The following is a 21,367-nucleotide window of genomic DNA, read 5'->3' as shown; positions in this document are numbered from 1 at the left end:
TCCGAGGGCAGACGTTGGCGTAGTGCCCCGGCTCGCTGCAGTGGAAGCACACTCGCGGAAGTGCAGTGGCCTGCTGCCCAGGAGGAGTGGGCACTCCCTGCCTCTGAGCTGGTGGAGCCGGAGGCGCAGAGCGTGCCGGAGGCGCTGGAAACCTCTGGCCCGGTCCCGCCTGCTGCTGCTGCTGAGGACGAGGCGGGGACTGCTGCTGACGCTGCTGGTACTGCTGGACCTACCTCTGGTGCTGCTGCGGGTACTGGTATCGAGGCCGAGTGTTGCTACCCGATGCAGCAGGAGCCATCTTCCTCTTCTTATCCTCAATCTCCCGGCGCTTGCGCTCGGTGTTGAGGGCAGCATCAACTAGCTGGTTGAAGTTGTCAAAGCGGTGGTTCATGAGCGCATACTCCAGGTGGTCATCCAGTCCCTCCCTGAAGCGCTCCTGCTTATCGCCATCATGGGCGACCTCAGCGGGGGCATAGCGAGCGAGCTGGAGGAAGTGGTCACGGTACTCCGTCACCGTCATAGCTCCCTGCTTGAGCGCAAGAAATTCCTTGTGCTTCATCTTCATCACTCCAGCAGGGATATGGTGGTGCCTAAAACGCTCCCGGAACTGGACCCAAGTGAGAGTGTCACGGTCCCGAGCTGGGTAGGACTCCCACCAGTCGAGGGCTGAGCCTCGCAGCTGCCCTGCTGCGTACAGGACTCGCTCCCTGTCGTCGCACTGAGCAACGTCCAACTGGCGCTCCACCTGACGAAGCCAGTCGTCAGCCTGAAGTGGATCAGCCGCATGAGAGATCGTCGGTGGGTGACCCCTCAGAAAGTCCGCGCGCCTGTCGCGGGGCTGCTGTGGTGGAGGAGGTGGCAGCTGAGCGTGGATCTACTGCAGAGCCTGAACGGTGTTGTTCAGGGTAGCCATCATCTGCATCTGGAGCTGGAAGAACTGCTCCTGGGTCAGTGGTGGAGGCATCGGCAGCGGCTGGTCAGTGCTCTGGTTGTTCTGCCCCTGCTGGCTAGAACCGGTGCCGGTGCTCCTGGTGTTCACCATCTGTTTGTGGCATAGCGAAATTTATAAGAGATAGATATGGTATAACTTCGGGAAAGGAAAAACTCTGACGGGATAAAATAGGGAGAAAGGAATGTATGGTTTTACCCCCACGATCTATCTCAATTTTATTACTTAATTCAAGTTTGCGTTGAGATCGATTTGCATAAAGAGGTTCACTTCTAATCTATGCAATCAACCAAAAATCCAAATCAAACATTTGCACAATAACAAATATTCAATATTCACAACTTAGTCGAGTTTATCACACAACTCGACTAACACACTCGTTCTAGCGTATTTTTATTAGGATAGCCTAAACTTATAGCTGATAGGGTTAGACTACTCAGGCCAACGTCTACGGAGACTCAAGCTATTTCTCAGAAAAGATAGGAGAGATAGCAAATCAAAGGGCTTTAGATTCAAGGAATAGAGGCAGGAAATGATTTTAGGAGGTTTGCGGAAGCAAGGCAAGAGAAAAGAAGTCCTAAACACGACCAGTTCTATCTAGGCTTCGTCCTACAGTCGACACGGCTCTGATACCAATCTGACACACCCGATTTATAAGGACATAAATCGAGCAATCATATATGCGCCAGGATCAAGTCACGCATATATACAACAGATTATCAACATATCACTACACATGTCACGAATAAAAGCGTATAAATTGTAAAAGGAATGTCTTTATTACAACTGAATCAAGAATCAGTTCAAGGAATGCGGAAGCGTAAAATAAATACATGAAGAGTGGGGCGCCACAGGGACGTCAACTGGGAGACAACGCCTAGAAATCATCGAGTCCGCCGATGTAGTCCTCCACGTCGCCTGGTACTGAGCAGCAGTCGAAGGTATCCCAAAGAGAACAGAAGAGAGGAAGAGGCAAGTGTGAGTACACAACTTGTACTCAACAAGTATAACACGAGTATGAGGCTCTAGGGTTAGCTGACTCAACTGCAGTAGCTTTTAATCTTGGCAAATTTTATTAAAACTATTTACTATAAGTGGATGAATTACCATAAACCCATATTGCATAAGAAATTAATCAATATTAATTAAGAACTACTGAGAAATCAACCAAACCAACCACCCGGGGAAATCCCCCTAATCAAAGGTTGATAACCCCACTAATTAAAAGGAGGATCTGGGCCGCTCATGACTGTGAGCACAGCTGATATATCAGTTTTACACTCTCGAGAGGTTGCACAACTTTACCCACAAGTCGTGGGCTACGCTAGTTGTTCATCACACTTCCTTAGGTGAGATGGCTAGCAAGCACACTACGAGACCATTACAAAGGATCACGTTGGTAAGGTGTAACCGCTAAGGATTCTGAATCAGCAACGATGGGGCCCACCTCCGGAGGTACAAGACACACAGCACAGACCAAGCCGGAGGAGCAGGGACCATTGAAGCTTACCACCCCTCTTGCCCACGCAGGTAAGTTACCCCCGAACCAAAATGACCTAATTAGTAAGTCAAGACCGTCCCATTTCAGTCTTGTGGTTGCGCGGTTGTCCCAGGTTGTCGCTCTTTGAACCAGTCCTTATGGAGAGTGGCCAACCAAGCACTAAGCACCGTGCTGGCCCCCTAAACCAAGTTTCTAACAAAACATCTTTTACGGAGACGTGAGCCACTCAAGCACACAGCATAGAGGGCCACGCTCAGGATTAAGTTGCATAAGACCATTAATCAAATTTAATTAAAAAGGACCAAGTTTGTTATAGCGCAGCAACCTAGCACAACTAACCATAATGCAACCCAAAGGATATATATATATATAGGATATAAAGTGGCTAGGAAAGTCCATATAGGCATACAGTATTAAAATGCGGTATGAATTTGTATTTAAAAGTGGTAGGATGTTCATGTTATACTTGCCTTACTCAAAGTTCTCCTGCTGCTGCTCAAAAGCTTCAGAAGATGGTGGCTCCTGGTACTCGTCCAAAGGCTCCGCGTCTACTCACGATCATCAAGCATGGTCCACACATACACACATGCACAGACAATAGCAAACTATAAGAAAATAGTACACCAATACAATAGAACAGCACACAAAACTGGCCTAGAACTATTCTACGCATTACAACAATCGTGTGGACATAAAGAACACCTAAAACGGAGCTAAGACGCGAAATCTACGCTTGAAACAAGATCCAGGGACCTATCTGCGAGAAAAACTGGACTACAGGGGAGGTTCTGGACAAAAACCAGGGACCTAAACGCAAATAAAGGGTAGACACAGGGGCTAGCACGTGAAAACCCGGGGCTTGGACGGTGGGTTCAAAAACTGGAAAGCTCAGGGGGGTCCGTGCAAGAAACAGGGCTAAACTGCAATTATTATTGAACTGAAGTGGACCGCGGGTTGATTCTAGGAAAAGCCAGGGACTCTTTAGCAAAACTAACAGGCTGAACCGGTATCTTCTATTCTGGGCCCTTGGATCTCCATCTAACGGTTCGGATTAGATCTGTTTCGCGAAGGGGTACGCGCGCCTAACAGTCGTTGGATCCTGATCCGACGCTCCTGACATTCACTTCCCTTGGATCTAATACGGTGCGCTGGATCGAAGACGGACGGCTCCGATTTAAAACAAGGGGCAAACCGGTATGCGCGATTTGGGTCCCTCAGATCGCGATCTCATGGCTCAAATTCACCTCGAGCTCGATCTAATCCCGTCCGTTAGCCTCGGATCCTACGGCTTGGGGCTTCTGGGCGCTCGGGGCGGCGGCGCTGGTCACCGGTGACCAGCTCCGCGGCGGCGCGCGGCTCGGGCTCGCCGGAGCTCGACGTTCCCGTCGCTCCGGTGGCCAAACGTTCACGACTTCAAGTCAGGGAGCATCGCCGCGGCACGGGGAACTCTTCTAGGGTGAACAGAAACGGCCAAGGTGACCCTAGCGACGGCACAGTGGTGAAGAGCGGCGGACACGCCGGTGTGCACGCGTTCTAGCTGCTACAGACTGCCAAAACCCACGCTATCCGGCGCAAGAGAACCAGGGAAGGGAGGGGAAGCTCACCAAGGCCTCGGGGTGGCCGGAGCTGCGGCGGAAGGAGGAGAACGACGATGACCGGCGGTGAAAGGGCTCGGGCTCTCGCGGAGGGAGGTGATGCCGGGGTGCTCCAAGCTCCTGGGCTCCACGGATCGATGCGTGGTGCTCCTGCGAAGCCGGCGGAGGGGTCAGCGGGACCGGAGCAGCACCGGCGGCGAGCAATTGCCACGGCGGCGAGCTTACCCGAGACAGCGTTCGAGCCAAATTCCGGTGAGCACAGGGACGGAGGACTCGAGCACGGCTCGGGTGTTGACCCTGGCACTTAGGCGAAGCTCTTGCGGAGGTCTCAAGTGGCAGGACTGCAGTGGATCGCGTGCCTGCGGCGGCGGGGCTCGGCTCCAAGCAGAGGCAAGGCAGCGGCCACGATTAGGGTTTCTTGGGGCGGTGCTGTGGGGATGAGGTGGGTCCAAGGGTGGCGTAGGGGGATAAGAAGGGCAGGGCCGGGGATCTCGGGGTATGGTTGTGGCGGAGGAGATCCGGAGCTCACGGCCGTGCACCGGCGCGGCCGTTGCGGGAATGGGGTTGCGGGAGGAGGGGGATGACAGATGGGGCCGGCCTGGCAGAGGGAGAAGGGAGGAGAGGGCGCTCGAGCGGGGAGCAGAGGGGAACGGGCTGGGCGGCCGTACGCGGCCCACGCGGGGAGGGGGAAAGGAGAGAAGGGGAATGGGTTGCCGGGCTGCGGAGGGAAAGAGAGAGGGAGAAAAGGGGTGGGCCGGCGTGGCCCATGCGGGAGTGAGGAGGGGAAAGGGGGCCCGAGAGAGAGAGAGGGAGCTGGGCTGCTGAGCTGCTGGGCTCTCTTTCCTTTACCTCCTCTTTTCTTTTTCTTCTCCACACTCAAACTATTCAAACAATCCATTTGAATTCAAATGAATTTGAATTCAAACTCTATACTCTCTACACAAATAAAACCAATGCTCCAGCATGAATGCACAAACAAGTTGATCTTATATATAGATTTTATTTCCTTGCATTATAAAATTACTCTAAATGTAGGATAAATTAGAGAAGAACTCTAGAAATTTTATTTAAGCCCAAATAAATTCCTTAAAACTAGGGAAAATTACATTAGGGTGTTACAATTCTTCGGCAAACAGACTCATGTTCCAGCCCATAGCCTCATCACTATACCGCCATCCTGGCCTTTTGCTTGTTGGAGCCTCGACATGATTGGGCCCTTCACAACAGCGCCAGGCGGTTTCACCCATGTTCTGGTGGCTATCGACAAGTTTACCAAGTGGATTGAGTACAAGCCGATAGCCAAGCTCACACCAGATCGGGTTGTCGACTTCATCTCGGATATTTTGCACCGTTTCAGCTTCTCCAACACCATCGTCACGGACCTGGGATCGAATTTCATGGCCAACCAGTTCCGTGAGTTCTGTGAGAATGCTTGCATCGAAGTTAAATATGTCTCGGTCGCACACCCAAGGGCCAATGGACAAGTCGAAAGGGCGAACGGCTTGATAATCGACGGCCTCAAGAAGAGACTTTATGATGAAAACAGCAAGGGAGGCAAATGGGTGCATGAGCTGCCACATGTCATCTGGGGGCTTCGGACTCAGCCGTCCAAAGCCACAGGAAAAATGCCTTTCTTCCTCGTATACGGATCTGAAGCTATTTTACCAGCCGATATCATGTGGAAGTCTCCAAGGGTCGAAGTGTACAATGAAGGCGAGGCGGACGAGGCGAGGCAGTTGGAGCTCGATTGTGTTGAAGAGGTTCGCTGCACCGCTCTTGTTCAGTCAGCCCGATACCTGCAGGGGATCCGGCGATATCATGATCGCAACGTGAGGGAGCGGTCATTCAGCGTTGGTGATTTGGTCTTGCGTCGCATTCAGGACGAATCCGGCCTACACAAACTCAACTCAAGGTGGGAGGGCCTGTTCATCGTCAAGCAGGTTACAAGGGTCATATCGGTTATAATGTCCCGAGGGTCAGGATGTTCCGAACTCCTGGAACATTCAGAACCTGCGCAAGTTCTACCCATAATAAGATGCCCGGTGATAGCTGAATCCCCGGGGGCTTAGAAGATCTCTTTTCCTCGAATCAATTTGGAGGCTATGTGCCACAAGGTTTGGGTTGTAAATTCCTTTATGGGCACACGGAGGCCGCGGTCACGTGCAACACTTATATAAATTGACTTCTTGTCATGAATGTTACGGAGGTTACGGCCACGTTCATATCTTATTGACTTCATCTTTTGACGAAACCCTCGGCTCCGTCCAAATCCTCTACATATCGACTACCGCCGCGACCTTGGATGGTCGCACGCGACAGTAGTTGCATTTTCCCCAACATAATCGATCAGTTCGACTGATTTATACCCAGTTTGTTGGATGAGCTCATACAAAGAGCTACCTCGACTACATCCTAAGTAGTGGCAGCCAGGGTAGTCTCGTTTCTGCCAAGAGCATGGCATACCAGCGGCGACGCCCGCATTTGCTCCCAACAAGTCCGATCCGTCCGTTCGGGTCCTACCTAACTTGCGGAGCGCGCTCATATGAGGGGCGACCTTGACTACGTCCAGAGTCGATGCACTCGGGGTAGTTTCGCCTTAAGCATGGCAATCGCGCGATGATGCTCGCGTTCTTTTCTAACAGTTTTAGACCCACGATTTAGGGTTGTGGACAACTTGTTAGATAAGTTCCTACATGGAGCTATGGCTACCTTTAGGGTCGTTGCACCCAGGGTAGTGTCTACTACTTAAGCCTTGTAAGCCTGGATTCCAATTCAGCCTAGGCACATACACAAGTAGAGACATCAAAAGAAACCATATATACAAGGAAGTGAATACTTATTTTTAGTACCCTAATCCTGCATTACACTTTGAACTATACGTTCCGATACAGGTTGGGCTTCCAGGAGATATCTATCAAATTGATCCTCGGTGCAGTCCGCCGCCATTCCTTGAGCAAATATTTCCAGCTGCGCGTTTGGCAGGAAGGACTTCACAATCGTGAGGGCGTTGTTGACGCATGTGACAAGAGCCTCGGAGAGGAATTTGAATATTTTCTTCGGGGCCTCGCGGAGCCACTCTAGCAGGGGCCGAGGGTTTGTTTCGCCTTCTTTCGGTGGATCAACCATGTCCACCAGCTCCCGGGCGGCCCCCCTGAGGTCTTCGAATTCTTCGCCCAGCGTCTTGATTCGCTAAAGGCCGTTGACGAACTGTCGCTCAGTGTCGCCAATCACCTTCTGCAACCTCTCGACGTCATCTGTACGGCGATAGAGCAGGTGCTTCACATCAGTAAGTAGCTCTTCTTTACTCATTAAGATTCTCCTAAGCTCTGTGGTGGAAAGCTTTTCAGAATCCAAGGTGAGTCGTACAGTGCAAGTACTTGAGGGAAGCAATGGCTTACCTTGGTGCGCTTTCTTTTGCTCCCTGAGCTACTCCTGGTGCGCATGCTTTTGTGCCTCGAGCTCCTTCTTCTGTTCTTCGAGTTGTCGCTGGAGCTCGGCGTTGACTTTCTCGAGATGCAAGTTCTCCGTCTTCTCATCGTCAACACGTTTCTTCAGCGCAGCAATTTCTTTGTGGTCACTCACAACTCCCCGCAGTTTCTCTGATATCCTCCGGGAGTCAGTGATCATATTCTGCGTAAGGCAGGAAATCCAGATAAGAAATTCGCCGTGGTCACCAACAGGAAAGTGCTCAGGTCTTACCATGACAACGTCACACACCTTCTTGAAGTTTTCTATGCTGTCGTCTGACAGCAACGGGTCATCCGCCAGCTCGGCGGCGACGGCATCCCGATAACCTGACCCAGTCGGGAGCAGCTCAACGGGTCTCCTGGAGGTTCCTGTGGCTTCTGCAATCACAAACATTCTCAGCATACAGCACAAGGATTCCGGTAGCCAGCCGGGGCGGTCAGATGCTCACCTGTGCCATCCGTAGGAGCGGCATCGGGTGCCTCGACTTGTTCCCCACCACCAGCTCCGGCCTCGACTTGTTGGAGCTCGGGAGGCGGCAAGTCGGGCAGCATTGCGTCCGCCTCGGGGGCTAGCTCCGCAAGCGTCGACTCTTCGGGGGCCGACGGCTCGGGGGCTGGAGCTCCCATGACTGGCCCCGCGCTTGAAGATTCCTCTCGGGTCGCTGACCCGGGGGCTGGGGTCGTCGAGGCCGGCGTTAGCTGGAGGTCCGCGGCGCTCGCAGCTCTAACAAAGTCGAAGTCAGTCAGCGCACAAGTCGAAAGATCAAAATATTTATCGTGCAACCAGAGGCAGACTTACAGTATCGATTTCTTCTTGATGGCCCTTTTCATCTGCACGGCCTGTCGTGGCGTGTCCGTTGCGGGCGGTGGGGTTTCACCAGCCAACGGTGCGGTCCCCGCCATGGCGATGGTGACGGATGCGGCGGCCGATGGGGTTGTTTCTTCTTTTTTGGGCTCAACCCGGGAGGAGGAGGCGGAAGGACTACAGGAGGACATTGTAAGCATGACAAAATACCAACATATGGCAATACAGTAAGACAAACAACAAGTACCCGGAAGATTCGACTTCTTGCGCCTTCCGCTTCCGCACTATCCGACGACCTTGCGGCACCAGCGGCAAAGCGCCGGTCAACTCCACGATTGGCTCGGAGGGGTTGTCCAGACACGTTTCCTCTTCAGCTTCCTCCCCTGCCTAGGAGCTCACATCCTCGGTGGACCCGCTACTGCGTTGAGTTGCGGCAATGTGAGCTCTCTTTGCCTCAACAGCGGCACTGGGGAGGAGGTGGTCTGGCCGGGGGATGTCGGGTCGCGGCGGATAGCTGCGGTACAACTCTGTGTGTCCCTGCAGAAGTTTCTTCAGTTAGTAATGGATTAATAGAGGTTGATTTCAACAAAAAGTAGTCGAATACTCACTGGTTTGGGCGGATTTTGTGCGGAAAACAACGTTGGCACATACGGCACGGTGTCCATGTCCAGCAACACCCGCTGGACTCGCTGGAGTGCGGCTTCGTCTGATAATTCCTCTGCGCACATGCGAGAAGGATCAGCAGGGCCTGTGTACTCGAATCCAAGTCAATGGCATTGTTGGATTGGCTGGACGCGGCGTTTGAAAAAGGAGAACATGACGGAAGCACCGGTCACTCCCTTCTTCTTCTGTGCCTCTATGATGTCCAGTAGTTCCCTGACCTAATCCATGTCCCCACTGGAAGGTTCAAGATTCCACTCCGGCCTCACTATAGGCGGTCTGTTCGATTTTGCTGGGAGTTGGGGAGCATGGTTCTCGATATAAAACCAGTGATTTTTCCACCCAGGAAGGTTGGAGGGGAATTTGTATGATAGATATTTGTCGCCGGCCTGCTGACGCAGTTGGATGCTGGCGCCCCCTGCAACAGAAAGGTTTTTGGATGTGGGCTGTGGTTTGATACGGAAGAGGAAGCGGAAAAGATCCCAGTGGGGTTCAATTCCGAGGAAAGCTTCGCAGAAATAGATAAAAATGGAAATGTGGCAGATGGAATTCGGGTTGACGTGATGGAGCACTCAAGCCTGTAGTAATACAGAAGGCCGCGGAAGAAAGAACAAGAGGGGAGGGCCAATCCCCGTTCGGCAAAATGGAGAAATGTGACAATTTCGTCAACATTTTCCATGGGGAAAGGTTCACGGTAAGAAGGGCGCCAGTTGACAAGGTTCTTCTCTTGCAGCAATCCCTCAGAAACTAGCTTGTTTAGATCGTTGAGGGAGCACTTACTGTGTGTCCACTCTGTGGTTGACGGCTGCGCTTCCTTCTTCTTCCCTTCGATCTCTGACTTTTTGAGCGCCATCTCTGATTCGCTTGCCACGAGATGCTCGGGGGCTGCGGGGAGAGGGGCGGGGAGATCGGAGCGGGAGGATTTCTTTGGGGGGATGGCGGCGGCGCTTGGCTCTGATTGGGGATTTTGGTGGTTCTTGGCAAAATGCAGATTGAAAGCACAGTTTTCTCCCACTGTTGTCGCGGGGTTAAATAACCAGCGAGGTGGGGAAAAGTTACTGTTCCGAAGTTCAAGAGTCATTTTTTGGGAATATTCCGAAGATGAGGGGTCATTTGGTGGACTGTTTGGATTAAATATTTGATTAATCATTTTTTTAGGGCTAATTAGCCCAAAAAAGGGGTTTTTCGGATTCATGATCTAATTTCCATCATTTCTACCATCATTTTGGTAATTTCTCAAGTTGTCATTTTTTAGCTTGCATGCCACTGTTTTCTAATCCTTATCTCTAAATTTGTGGGATTTGGATTCAAGGCTCGGGGGCTGCGGGATACATGGCATCGACTACTTATTTTTTTCAAATTTCTTTGAAGGGATAAGGAGGATTACAGACTAAAGGACCCTCAGCCTGATTCTCCGATTCAACTTAAGGCTCGGGGGCCACTCCATATGGAGTGCGATTTTTCAAATCGCACACCATGTTAAAAATAAAATTCGGGGCATGAGCACCTCATAGCTTCGATGCAGCCAAGCAAGTACTCGAAGAAGGACTTCAGGATGAAGCTTTTCGAAGAAGTCGAAGTCTACTTCAGAAGTACTCGATAAGCCTGCAGTACTCAGCTACGAAGAGCTCGGGGGCTTGTTAGACCCGGGGCCACGGGGCTGTGTATATAGCGTAGTTTAAGAGATTAAGTCCGTCTTATCTCTTATTTACCTCGTTTATCTCTTATTTATTCCGTTTAAATAGGAGATAAGGCTAACCGATATAGGGGGAATCTACTTGAGATGTGTTCTGGTATGATTCTTTAGCTAGTGTTGGTTAGTATCTTTGTAACCCTGCCCTCTCGGATATGTAAGGGAGGACAGGGACCCCTCTCAAAACACGATCTCTAGATCATTCAACACCAAAGGCAATACAAATCATCATACAGGACGTAGGGTGTTACGCATCTTGTGGCCCAAACCTGTTTAAGCTTTGTGTTCCTTGCACCTTCGAGTTTCTGATCTCGGCGTCTCCTCACCCAAAACTTACCACCTTGGGTATATCCCTCGGTGGGCAGCCGGTTACACACCGACAGACACCCGCAGCACGTTCATGGTAGAGAGCCATAGAATCTCTCTCGTTTGCCATCTCTTAAAATGCTCGCCACAGAACTTCTCGGGCCTCAAAGCATCAACAAATCCAGCCATAAAACTGAAATTCCTATAATAAGGTTTTTGGATTGATGGAATAAATAAGAGTTTCAGTTTTAAATTAATCCAAAGATAAATCATGACCATGACGAAAATTGCGTACAGAAAATGAACATATGTAAACATGCTGATCAAATGATTTAAGATAAAATATTGCAGCAGCAAGATCAACCCTAACCAGATCATACTAGATATGAAAGACATAGTTAGCGATAGAAAACCGTATGTTTCTAGGCTGACCGGAATAACCGGGTAAAGAAGACGACGGCGACGATCAACACCTCCGCGTGCTTGACGACGCCGAGTCGCGCCCCACTGACGAGGAGGAAGATGTGGCAGAACCAACCTGAATTATACCGGCTCAAGTACGCGAGTCCACTCCGGAGGGCTCCAACGTGCTTCAAACGGTATAATCCCTTGGCCTGTCGGGTAACGTTCCGATAAACCACCGATACACAGGATCAAATAAGGTTACCTCACATGAAGTTGAGTCCAGAGATACAGTCACCATCACACTTTACATAACAGGGAATTACATTACAAGAGTTTTCCAAAAGTAATGCGAAGTTTCAATCTTAGAGAAAACACTACAAACTGTTAAAGCTATGATTTTTGGCAGCGGAAAACATACGCGATGATTACAACACGTCGTCAAGACGGATGTCATGCTAAGCCCGGGCACGACATCACTCGATATCACCAGTGCTGGCCGGGGACGGATCCCATTCCACGGACCAACATTCTGAAAGAGCACAGGGCCAAGGCAAGGGAAGAGTAGGGTCTTCAAGATATTACCTGCAAAACATATAGCTAGCAAGGCTGAGTATACTAATACTCAGCAAGGCTTACCCGGGATTGGGTATACTTTAGCCCATAACTAGACTTATGAAGGCTTATAATAGTTCTGGGTTTAGTTTCAGCTGAAAAGCAACTAAGAGTAGATCCTTATTTTCAACTTTTAGCTTTCAAGTTCTATGTGATTATCCATTCTAGATAAGCACTTATAACTAAGCAAGCTAGGTAGAGCTCTTTATCTCAACCATCAGTATTACTTATCATATAGTTGCTCTTGTTACTCTGTGTGATAAAGGGATTATGTAGTCTCAATCATCGTGAGAAGCGGACGATTCTGAATCGAATTTAACCTTGCAAGGTAAACCTAACTCACACGCTTGGAACACCAAAGGGTCGTTCCGAAGCAACCGTTTACCTTTCATTCCGACTCGTGGATCAGAGCCACCACAAGCGACTGCAGGACCATACGCACACCCAATGTGTGCAGGACGTACGTCTGTAGCGCGACTACAAAACCCGTACTCCTGGTTGCCCTTGCAATACGTATTCCCACACGTCGAACATGAGTAACCAGAAGAAGCAAGACGAGTGGTGGGAGGTACGTCCACTCATCGGGCCGATTGGCTACTAGGCTTACCGCTTACCATATTTCGCGGTATGTGGTTAGTATTTTCAAATGCTTAACCCCGATCGGCACACACCGCGACCTTATCAATTTCAACAACACAGACGGGGTATCACCTCAACCATGATACCTCATAAAACTCCCGTCCGTCATCCTTATAGTGATTGCAGGAATATAAATATTACAACTCCTATATTGCGCGAGTGACAGGAAATCACCCGACTTCTACCGGTCCTATTTAGCATAGCAGCTAGTCGGACTCAAGTGCTATTATTCAATACATTGGTTCCTAGGATCCATGCATCTAGGGTTTCAAGCAATTCCTAAGAACTTAATGCATAGGATACGTAAATAGATATAGATTGCAGTGTAATAAAAATAGTAGGTTATGTCCGTGGCTTGCCTTTATTGGTGGGGCTGAAGTCAGTAAAGTTAAGATCTTCCGAACTTTGGTTCGGGGCTTTCGATAAACCCTTGGTGACGTTCACTTGGTCCTCAGGAACATCCTCCGCAAGCTCCTGGGAGATCTTGTAGGTACCGTTGCAGAAGTAGTCGTATCTACATGTAATGCAACATTACATTCAAGTGTGCACACAAAACTACCTTACTTCACAATACAGTTGCAATCCAGCACTCATATAACACACTATTCACATAATAACCAAAAAGATTTGCAGTTAAACTCAAACAGAGCTGTAGGTGGACAACTAATTAGAATCGGCTACTCGTTGAAGATTACAACAGAGCCGATTGGGAACAATAGAGGTTTAGCTGATGGAAAGGTGCATTGGATTCCTAGATGATCGATGAAAGCATCGATTACCTTAGCAGAGGGATGATTCCTATAGCAGTTGTCTTAACTGGGATGTGCTTAAGTGTTGTACTAGGTAACTAAGTGTGGTTATATCGACTCGATTACGTCAGCACAACAATTGAGTGACGTATAGCCGAATGGAGTGTGGTTAAGGGTATATGACCGATAGATATATAGCCGATCTCTCAGTCGATAAATCGGCTGATAAAAGTGTGTGGACGAGGATGGGGAAAACTACGGATTGATCGGCCATAACCGATATGGAAAAACAACTAGAACCGGCTTGGATCGGCCGATAACAAGAATCTTAAAGTCATGCGTGAAACTCCGATACATCGTCTAGGTGCAGCCGATGTAGGACAGAACAAAGGAATTGTATCGATAGTAGCCGATATAGAAAGGTAACAACCGTATCAGCTAACCAGCCGATGGTAGAAGTATCGACTGACAGCTGTTATGCAGAAACATCATAGGCTTAAAGAAAACGGATGCTAAGTGGTTGGGTTGATAACCTGACACTGAAGCATAGCTGTCGAGACGTATTAGCTAAACAGCAGATATACATGGACCAACAGGAATCCTTATACAAAAAGGGCCTTAAGAAGATTGCAATCAAGACGAGAACAATGTCTTGATGGCAGGGATCTGAGTACTCGTGTGAAAAGATTAACTAGATATCACACATCTCCATATAAGACATACATTCTATGATTACTTTTCAGTTATAACATATGCATACAATATAAGGTTCAATAAAGCACTCATTCCCTAATATTTAACCTAGATCACAAATCAAAGACTTCCAATTCAAAAGCACAACACAAAATTTATAGATTTTGACTTAAAGGTCCAAATAAAACTGATTTTGTATTTTTATGAACTTCTTACGAAATTCTATGAAATGTAGAAGTTCATTGATTTGAAATAAAGAAAGTTCTGGAAATTTTATAAAGAACACCCTAGAACTTTCTAAAACATAGCAATCAAGTCCCTGGTCCGGGAAAACAGATAACAGGAAGTTAACGGCGATATTCCGCCAAAGGAATCGCCGGTATTAGAAAGATTCAGTGGATTAGGACAAACCTTGGGTAGCCTTGGTTATGAAGGAGAACACGCGGAAAGTGAATTCCCGCGATGAACAGGATCGGCGATAAGATGAGCTCGACGATGACGAGATTCCGTGGTTGACGAAGAAGTTTGCCGGGTAGGGTTGCCGTGCTTGGTTGCATCGAAGCTCCTCCGAGCTCGTCACGCCTAACTGCCGCCTTCGCTCCACAACTCCTCCTTCCGACTTGCCGCGCCATAAGCGCCTCTCCGCTTCTGCGAGGATCGAGGACGCTCGCCGTGCATGGCTCCTCTGAGCTCACCGCATCCGGTCGCCACCTCCCCACATCATCGCTCTGCATGTAGTCGCCCTGCGTGGTTATTCTTCTTCCTCCTGTTGTCGAGCCCGCACTCGCCTCGGCCTTGCCGCGTCGCAGGTCCCTCCGCGACCATCCTTGCCAAGGTACTGCCGTGCGCGACCTCGTTGCCCTTCGTGTGAGTCTGTCCCGAACCGCCACGCCTCACCTCCGCCCGCGCACGTCCGAACCGCGCGCGTCCTTGGCCCGTATCGTGCTGCTGCTCTCGCATCTGAAACCGCCCTGCACATCACTGCTCGCTCCGGGCCGTCCACCTCCGCTCGAGTCCTGCTCCTGCACTCACACGCCCACGCCGCCTACATCTGCGCCATGCTTGCTCCAGCCTTGCCGTGTCATTCCCGCGCATCCACGCACCAGCGCCCACTCTGCTCCACCGCGCACGTGCTACTCAATCCGTGCGTCCGCATCACCAGCCTTCGCTCCTATCCGCGCCACTCCCGAACCGACGCGCTGCTTCCACTGCGCTGCGCTCCAGCTCCTGTTCGCCCAACGCCCGCGAGCTAGCGCCGTCTGTTCGCTTGAAGCCGTCGGCTTCGCTCCTGCGCTCGGCTCACGCGCGTCACCCGCGCTCACCCAACTTCCCTGCACATCGTCGCCAGTTGCTCCTGCTCGCTCCGCGTTCGCGCCTCTGCTCGCTCCGCGTTCGCGCCTCCGCTCGCCCTTGCCGGGCCGCACGTCGCTCGGCCCAGACCGTGCGCTGCCGCACGCGGCCGGCCCCGCGCGTCCCACCAGCGCGCCTGCATCAGCTCGCCTGGCCGCCACCCTCCGCGCACTGCCGCCGCCTGGGCCACCAACCTGCGTTCCGCGCGCCGCCGCTCGGGGCCCACGCCTGCGCTCGCCGCCCTGGCTCCCTCCGCTCGGCCGCTGCCGCCACAGCCCGCGACGCCCGCGCGCGCCTGAAGCCGAGCTGCGCGCTCCGCCTCGGGCTCGCCCAGCCCCGAGTCGCTCCCGCTTCCGCGCTGCGCCGTGTAGCGCCCGCGCGCCCCCAAGCTCCTGCCGTCGCTCGCCCGGACCCGCCGCTTCGCGCGCCTGGGCCGCGCTGCCTGGGGCCGCCGGCTCCGCGCCGAGCCGCCCGCTGCGGCCTCCGCCCCAGCGCCCAGCGCGAGCGCCGCCTGGGCCCGCCGGCCCGCGCCGCTCGCGCCTGGGGCCGCGCGCTCCGCTCCCCCGCTTGCGCTGCCCACTGCCGTTGGTTGCTGCCTGTTTGTGCTGAGGAGAGGGAGGGGAGGGGAAAAGGAAATTGGACAGAGCTACTGCCGGTGGAGGAAAAAAAAGAACGTAGACGCCAGGATAAGGTAGGAGAGAGAAGAAAGACAGGATTTCCCCAAGGGCTTATATGTAAATACAGAAAACTGCAAGGACTTGCTTGTAAAATAAAATTTCCCGTTGATTTAAAACCCGAATGAAGAAATGCCCAAAATGAAAGTTGGAGAGTTTTTCAAACTCTACAACATTGCTTTAGGGTCCAAAATCAAAAATCCAAAACTTATATTTTTACACGTGAATTTTTGAATAAAAGTCGGATTTGAATTGCTTTTGTCCTAAAAGTGTAATTTTATAAAATTCAGGACTTAAATGCAAGCATTTATGACATGTCATGATGACGGGATAGAATCGTCATAATAATTGGATAGACATGTCATGATGACTTGCACTTTTACACTTTAGTCCTGAGTAAATTTGAAAGTTACTTTTGTAAATCAAATACTTGCGTAAAAGGACTTGTACTTTTATAAAATTACATAAACACCTTAACTTTTACCATTTTACCCAAAATTTTTACACACTTCAACACATGCATTTCAAATTATACTTTTGAATAAATATATATTTTTACAAGACATAAAGTAAGAAAAACATATTTCACTTATTTTGAAATTACCTTAATCCAAATACATTTTGCAAAAACAACCCTAGGTTTTTCTATAATTATAAAAATACCCTTTTTACTTGTACTTTAAATTTTCAAAAGCTTCACAAAAATACACATGAGCTTTATACAAACAAACATATATTTCACACTAACAAATTATATGCCTAGTTTACAAACACATGAACTGTCACAGAAGACGAGCCGTGGCGACGAGGATGTAGAGGACGGCGATGCGGAAGCGTTTGAGCAGTCGCGCAGAACGCTTTCCAAAAACCTTATTCGCCCTCTCCCGGTGCAGGATTGCTGAGGACGAGGTTCTGGAGACCTGCTCTTCCGATCACCGGTGCATGCCGACGAACTAGACGAAGCAGCGTACGCGGCAGCGCAGCAGGCAGGTAGAGGCGTGTTGTGTGTCTTCTATTATGTTCTATTTCTAGCCGGCACCTGTGCGTATTTATAGGAAGGAACCGTTAAGGTTTTTGGTGTCCCAAAAACCAAGTCCGTTACGAGTCCCAAAATTCCGCGCGTGAGATCCGTAACTAATTTGAAGTGGCAAAACAAATCTGCAAAAGGAAGCCGCGTTCCCGCAAGGATTGGATAGGATTTTGGCGGACCATTCACGCGCACGTCGCGCGCCCGCGCCAGGCCCGGCCCCGCGAGCGAGCACGCGCATGTGTTCTTCCTTCTTCCTCTCACCCGTACTAGCAAGAGTATGGAGAGCATCCAACTATTTAAGTTGGATTTAGTCCACCTCCACTAGTAAGGTGGGACTAACTTGTTGCCATGCACTTTTGCTACCTATAACTTTAAGATTTTATTGGAATTATTTAAATTTATATGGTGGGCAGTTAGTGGCCAAATATTCCAACAATTACCGTGTTACCTACGTATATATAGATTCTGCTCGTAGCTACAGGATATAAAATGAGACGTATAAAACATTGCAGCTCAGGAACGAGCCATCACGTCCGTCCAGTCAAGGCATTAAGCTCCTCCGGTATTGTCTTTTACATAAGAGCGGGGATTTATAAGTTCAGATTAAAGCTTCACAGGATTAAAACTGGAAAAAAGCGTCGGCATTTGTACTTTGTATACGAAAGAGTGAAGTTGAAATAAACTTGAAAGTACCCAACTTTTAGGGTCAATAAATCCAACGCATATTTGCATAAAGGAGATCGTCGAGGTCACAATTGTCAGATATCCTTGAAACCAAGTCGTACTTTTTGTTGCCGCCGCTGCTACAAGCCAACGATAATCACGCTTCCGAGTACACCGGCGGAGACTGATGATGAAAGCAATCTTTCAGTAAGTTGACCAAACATCAGCTGAAGGTTACTACAAAGCATGCTGATTTATCAAGCCCACTCAACTACCGGTCTACCACATACAAGTATGATTGATTGACAGACAGTACTGTGAATCAAATAAATAGCCGCTGTATGCCTAACAACGTAGTAAATGCTATGCCGTGAAGATCGGCAGCACCGAGAACAGTCGCTTTCAATCATGGACTAACTTGTCAGTACTACAATCTCTTACGGAAACGCAAATTAATTTACACACGCATTCACATTACTACCAGCATCTGTTACAACTTCCAACGGCACCCCTGATCTCTGATTTGTACATCTACTTAATAAGAAAGGTGAAAGGCAGCCCAGTGATCTCATCCACAGTATCATTATCCTAACCATTCACCCATCCACAGCACAGTACTACAGACATTGTGGTCTTTCATGCACAACAGATAGAATAGAAGAAGATTCAGCAACTCCTACATGATGAAGAAACAAATTAAACGAAAATTATAGTCCTGTGTGTCGTTTTATCATACAGTTCTCGTGCAGCTGCAACTGATCCAACGGCGCGATTCAGTCGCAAAGAAGATGACGCTCAGTCTCAGATGTATGCTTTCGGCGGGTAGCTCTGAATGCTGTCCACCCACGGGTTGCAGTTGCTGCTGCCGCCGGTGCCGTCGGCGGACACGGGCGCCACATCGCGGAGCGCCCGCCAGACGGCGCTGTTACACTTGAACCCGGAGCCGAAGCCAATCTGCCACACGCGGTGCCCGCGCCGGACGCGGCCCTTGGCCTCGGCGTAGGCGAGCTCGTACCAGAGCGAGCTGCTGCTGGTGTTGCCGAACCGGTGCAGGGTGCACCTGCTCGGCTCCATGTCGGCGTCCCGGAGCCCCAGGCTGCGCTGCACCTCCTCCAGCACGGCGCGCCCGCCGGCGTGCACGCAGAAGTGCTCGAACGCGCGCCGGAAGTCCGGGATGTACGGGCGGACGCCGCGCGAGCGGAGCACGCGGCGGAGCACCAGGGACTTGAGGAACTTGAGCTGCTCCGACAGCGGGAGCACCAGCGGGCCCAGGGTCGTGATGTTCGTCTTCAGCGCGTCGCCGGCGACGGCCATGAGCTCGCGCGCCAGCGACACGCCCACGCGCCCGGTGCCGTCCTCGCGCTGGTACACGCAGCCGTAGCTCTCCTCCGCGGCGCCCTTGTGGGTGCGCACCGTGTGGAGGAGCCTGTACTTGGCGCGCCCGGCGTCGGCGCGGCTGTTGGAGAGCAGCGCGGCGGCGCCGCCCATGCGGAAGATGCAGTTGGACAGCAGCATGGAGCGGTTGTTGCCGAAGTACCAGTTGAGCGTGATGTTCTCGGTGCTCACCACCAGGGCGTAGCACCCGGGGTTCGCCTGGAGCATGTCCCTGGCGAGGTCCACGGCGATGAGCCCTGCGCTGCAGCCCATGCCGCCGAGGTTGAACGACTTGATGTCCTCGCGCATCTTGTACCGGTGCACCACCATGGACGCCAGCGACGGCGTCGGGTTGAAGAGGCTGCAGTTGACGACGAGCACGCGCACGTCGCGGCGCGGGTCGATCCCCGTCGACGCGAACAGCGCGTCGAGGCACCCGAACATGACGACCTCGGCCTCCGCGCGCGCCTCGGCCATCGACAGCCGCGGCGGCCGCGCCTGGATCCCCGGTGGGAGGTATGTCCGGTCGCTGAACCCCGAGCGCTTGGTGATCTTGGTCTGGAACTCGAGCGCCTCGGCGTTGAAGCAGCCCGTGCTCTCGGTCATCTCCAGGAAGCCCTCCTTGGAGATGGAGTGCTCGTCGCCGGGCCTGTAGCACGCGAAGTCCATGAGGTACACCGGCCGTGGCCGCTTGAGGAAGTACACGGTGAGCAGCAGCACGGCCGCGCTGAGCCACGCGACGCAGGTGAGCAGGTCGAGCGAGTACAGCCTATCCACGCCGACGAGCGAGTGCGCCGCCGCGGCGAGGAGCGGCGGCGCGAGCGCGAGCGGGACCCAGGACGAGAGCGCGGGGATGCCGCCGGAGCGCAGGCCGAGGCGGACGTACTTGAGGTTGACGCTGCGCGCGAAGTCCGGCAGCCGGCGGCGGATCTTGACGACGAAGCTGCTGGGCTCCGCCGCGGCCTCGGCGACGACGTCTAGCTCGGCCGTGAGGCGCTCGCGCTCCATGACCGCGGCCGTTGACGGCGCGGCCTCCATGGTCGCGTCGGTTTGGACGTGAGCTAGCTCGAGTTCTTTGCGTGCGCGGGACTTGGTTGGGTTTGGTTGGAGTTGGGTGGGAAAAATGGACACGGGTGGCAAGTCAATTTATAGGCGTTTTCTCGGGGTGGAAAACGCCGCGAAAGTAATTGGCGTCGAGGTGAAGCTTTGGGAGAGCTAGAGCTGCCATTTTAGCGGTCAAATTTCAGGTCCGGGATGGAAAATTTGCCAAGAAAGGCTTTTGAATTTTAGCTGTCTTCTCGAATTGCAGAGCGGTTTTGTTTGTGCATGATGAGTCGGTTAGAGAATATTTGGTCAGACACCGGAAGATACTGATCCGCTTGATGTCACTCGTCTGTTAGCTTGCCATGTACAAAGACCACATGAAAGCTATGGTCGCCAACTGCTTCGTGGTCCTCAGCTCCCATGGGGCTTCATTCGATCTCTGCTCGCAAAATTAATCACAGTGTTGGACTCATTGACTTAGGCGATCTGGGCGCGCCGAGTTGCAACATTTATCAAGCAGGCACGGACCTAGTCAAGCCAATCCAAATTCATTGTCAACCCTAAAGATTGGTTGCTTTATTTGGTTAAAAATAACGAGCAAACTTGAACTCGCAACTACAACCATCCCATCACCGTCGGTTTGGAGGATGTTGGATTAGAGTCGGCGGTGATGAATCTGGTCATCAACGGCGGTGAAACTTAGTCATCATCGTAGGTCCGTCTTTAACAAGCTTGTTTGAACTGAGTTGGGCTAAAGCCAAATAGAAGTGGTTTTTTAGACTCGCGAGCCTAAAAGAACACGGAGTCACCTATAAGATTGGGTACCAATCCTACATATTATTTGTGGCTTATGATTTTTTATGCTTTTAAATTTTAGGGTACCATCTCCTCCCTGTGTTATTCTCTTTGGTGATTTTCGGAACCATCATGGAAATCTAACTGGTTTTCCAAGAGTGCTATATTATCTAAAAAATTTATACTTTTGTTGTTCTTAATTGTGGTTGTACTCTCGTTTTTAACTTTGTAATTTTTCCCTTACTTTTTATAAGTCAATACGATTTTGCCCTTGGTCTTTATGTATTTGCCCCTATTTTGATCGTTGACTAGGAGCAAAATCTCATTGACTTGTGAATTGTAAAGGGAAAATTAGAAAGCTAA

General features: G+C 51.0%; 1 protein-coding gene across 1 annotated transcript; it reads right to left on the bottom strand.

Moving 5' to 3' along the window:
• Nucleotides 1-18,228: 18,228 nt before the first annotated feature.
• On the bottom strand, nt 18,229-20,318 carry LOC112872725 (3-ketoacyl-CoA synthase 1-like). The gene has a single exon (XM_025935792.1). It carries the CDS (start codon nt 20,201-20,203, stop codon nt 18,593-18,595), a length of 1,611 nt encoding a protein of 536 aa, XP_025791577.1. The 5' UTR covers nt 20,204-20,318; the 3' UTR covers nt 18,229-18,592.
• Nucleotides 20,319-21,367: the final 1,049 nt, after the last annotated feature.

This window comes from Panicum hallii, chromosome 9 (assembly GCF_002211085.1).
Source record: "Panicum hallii strain FIL2 chromosome 9, PHallii_v3.1, whole genome shotgun sequence".
NCBI classification, from domain to species: domain Eukaryota; kingdom Viridiplantae; phylum Streptophyta; class Magnoliopsida; order Poales; family Poaceae; genus Panicum; species Panicum hallii.
The sequence above is the reverse complement of the archived record's forward strand: the minus strand, read 5'-3'. Positions and strand labels throughout refer to the sequence as shown.

Coding starts and splice junctions, on each gene's coding strand:
- LOC112872725 (XM_025935792.1), bottom strand. CDS start 20,203: ATGGAGGCCGCGCCGTCAACGGCCGCGGTCATGGAGCGCGAGCGCCTC.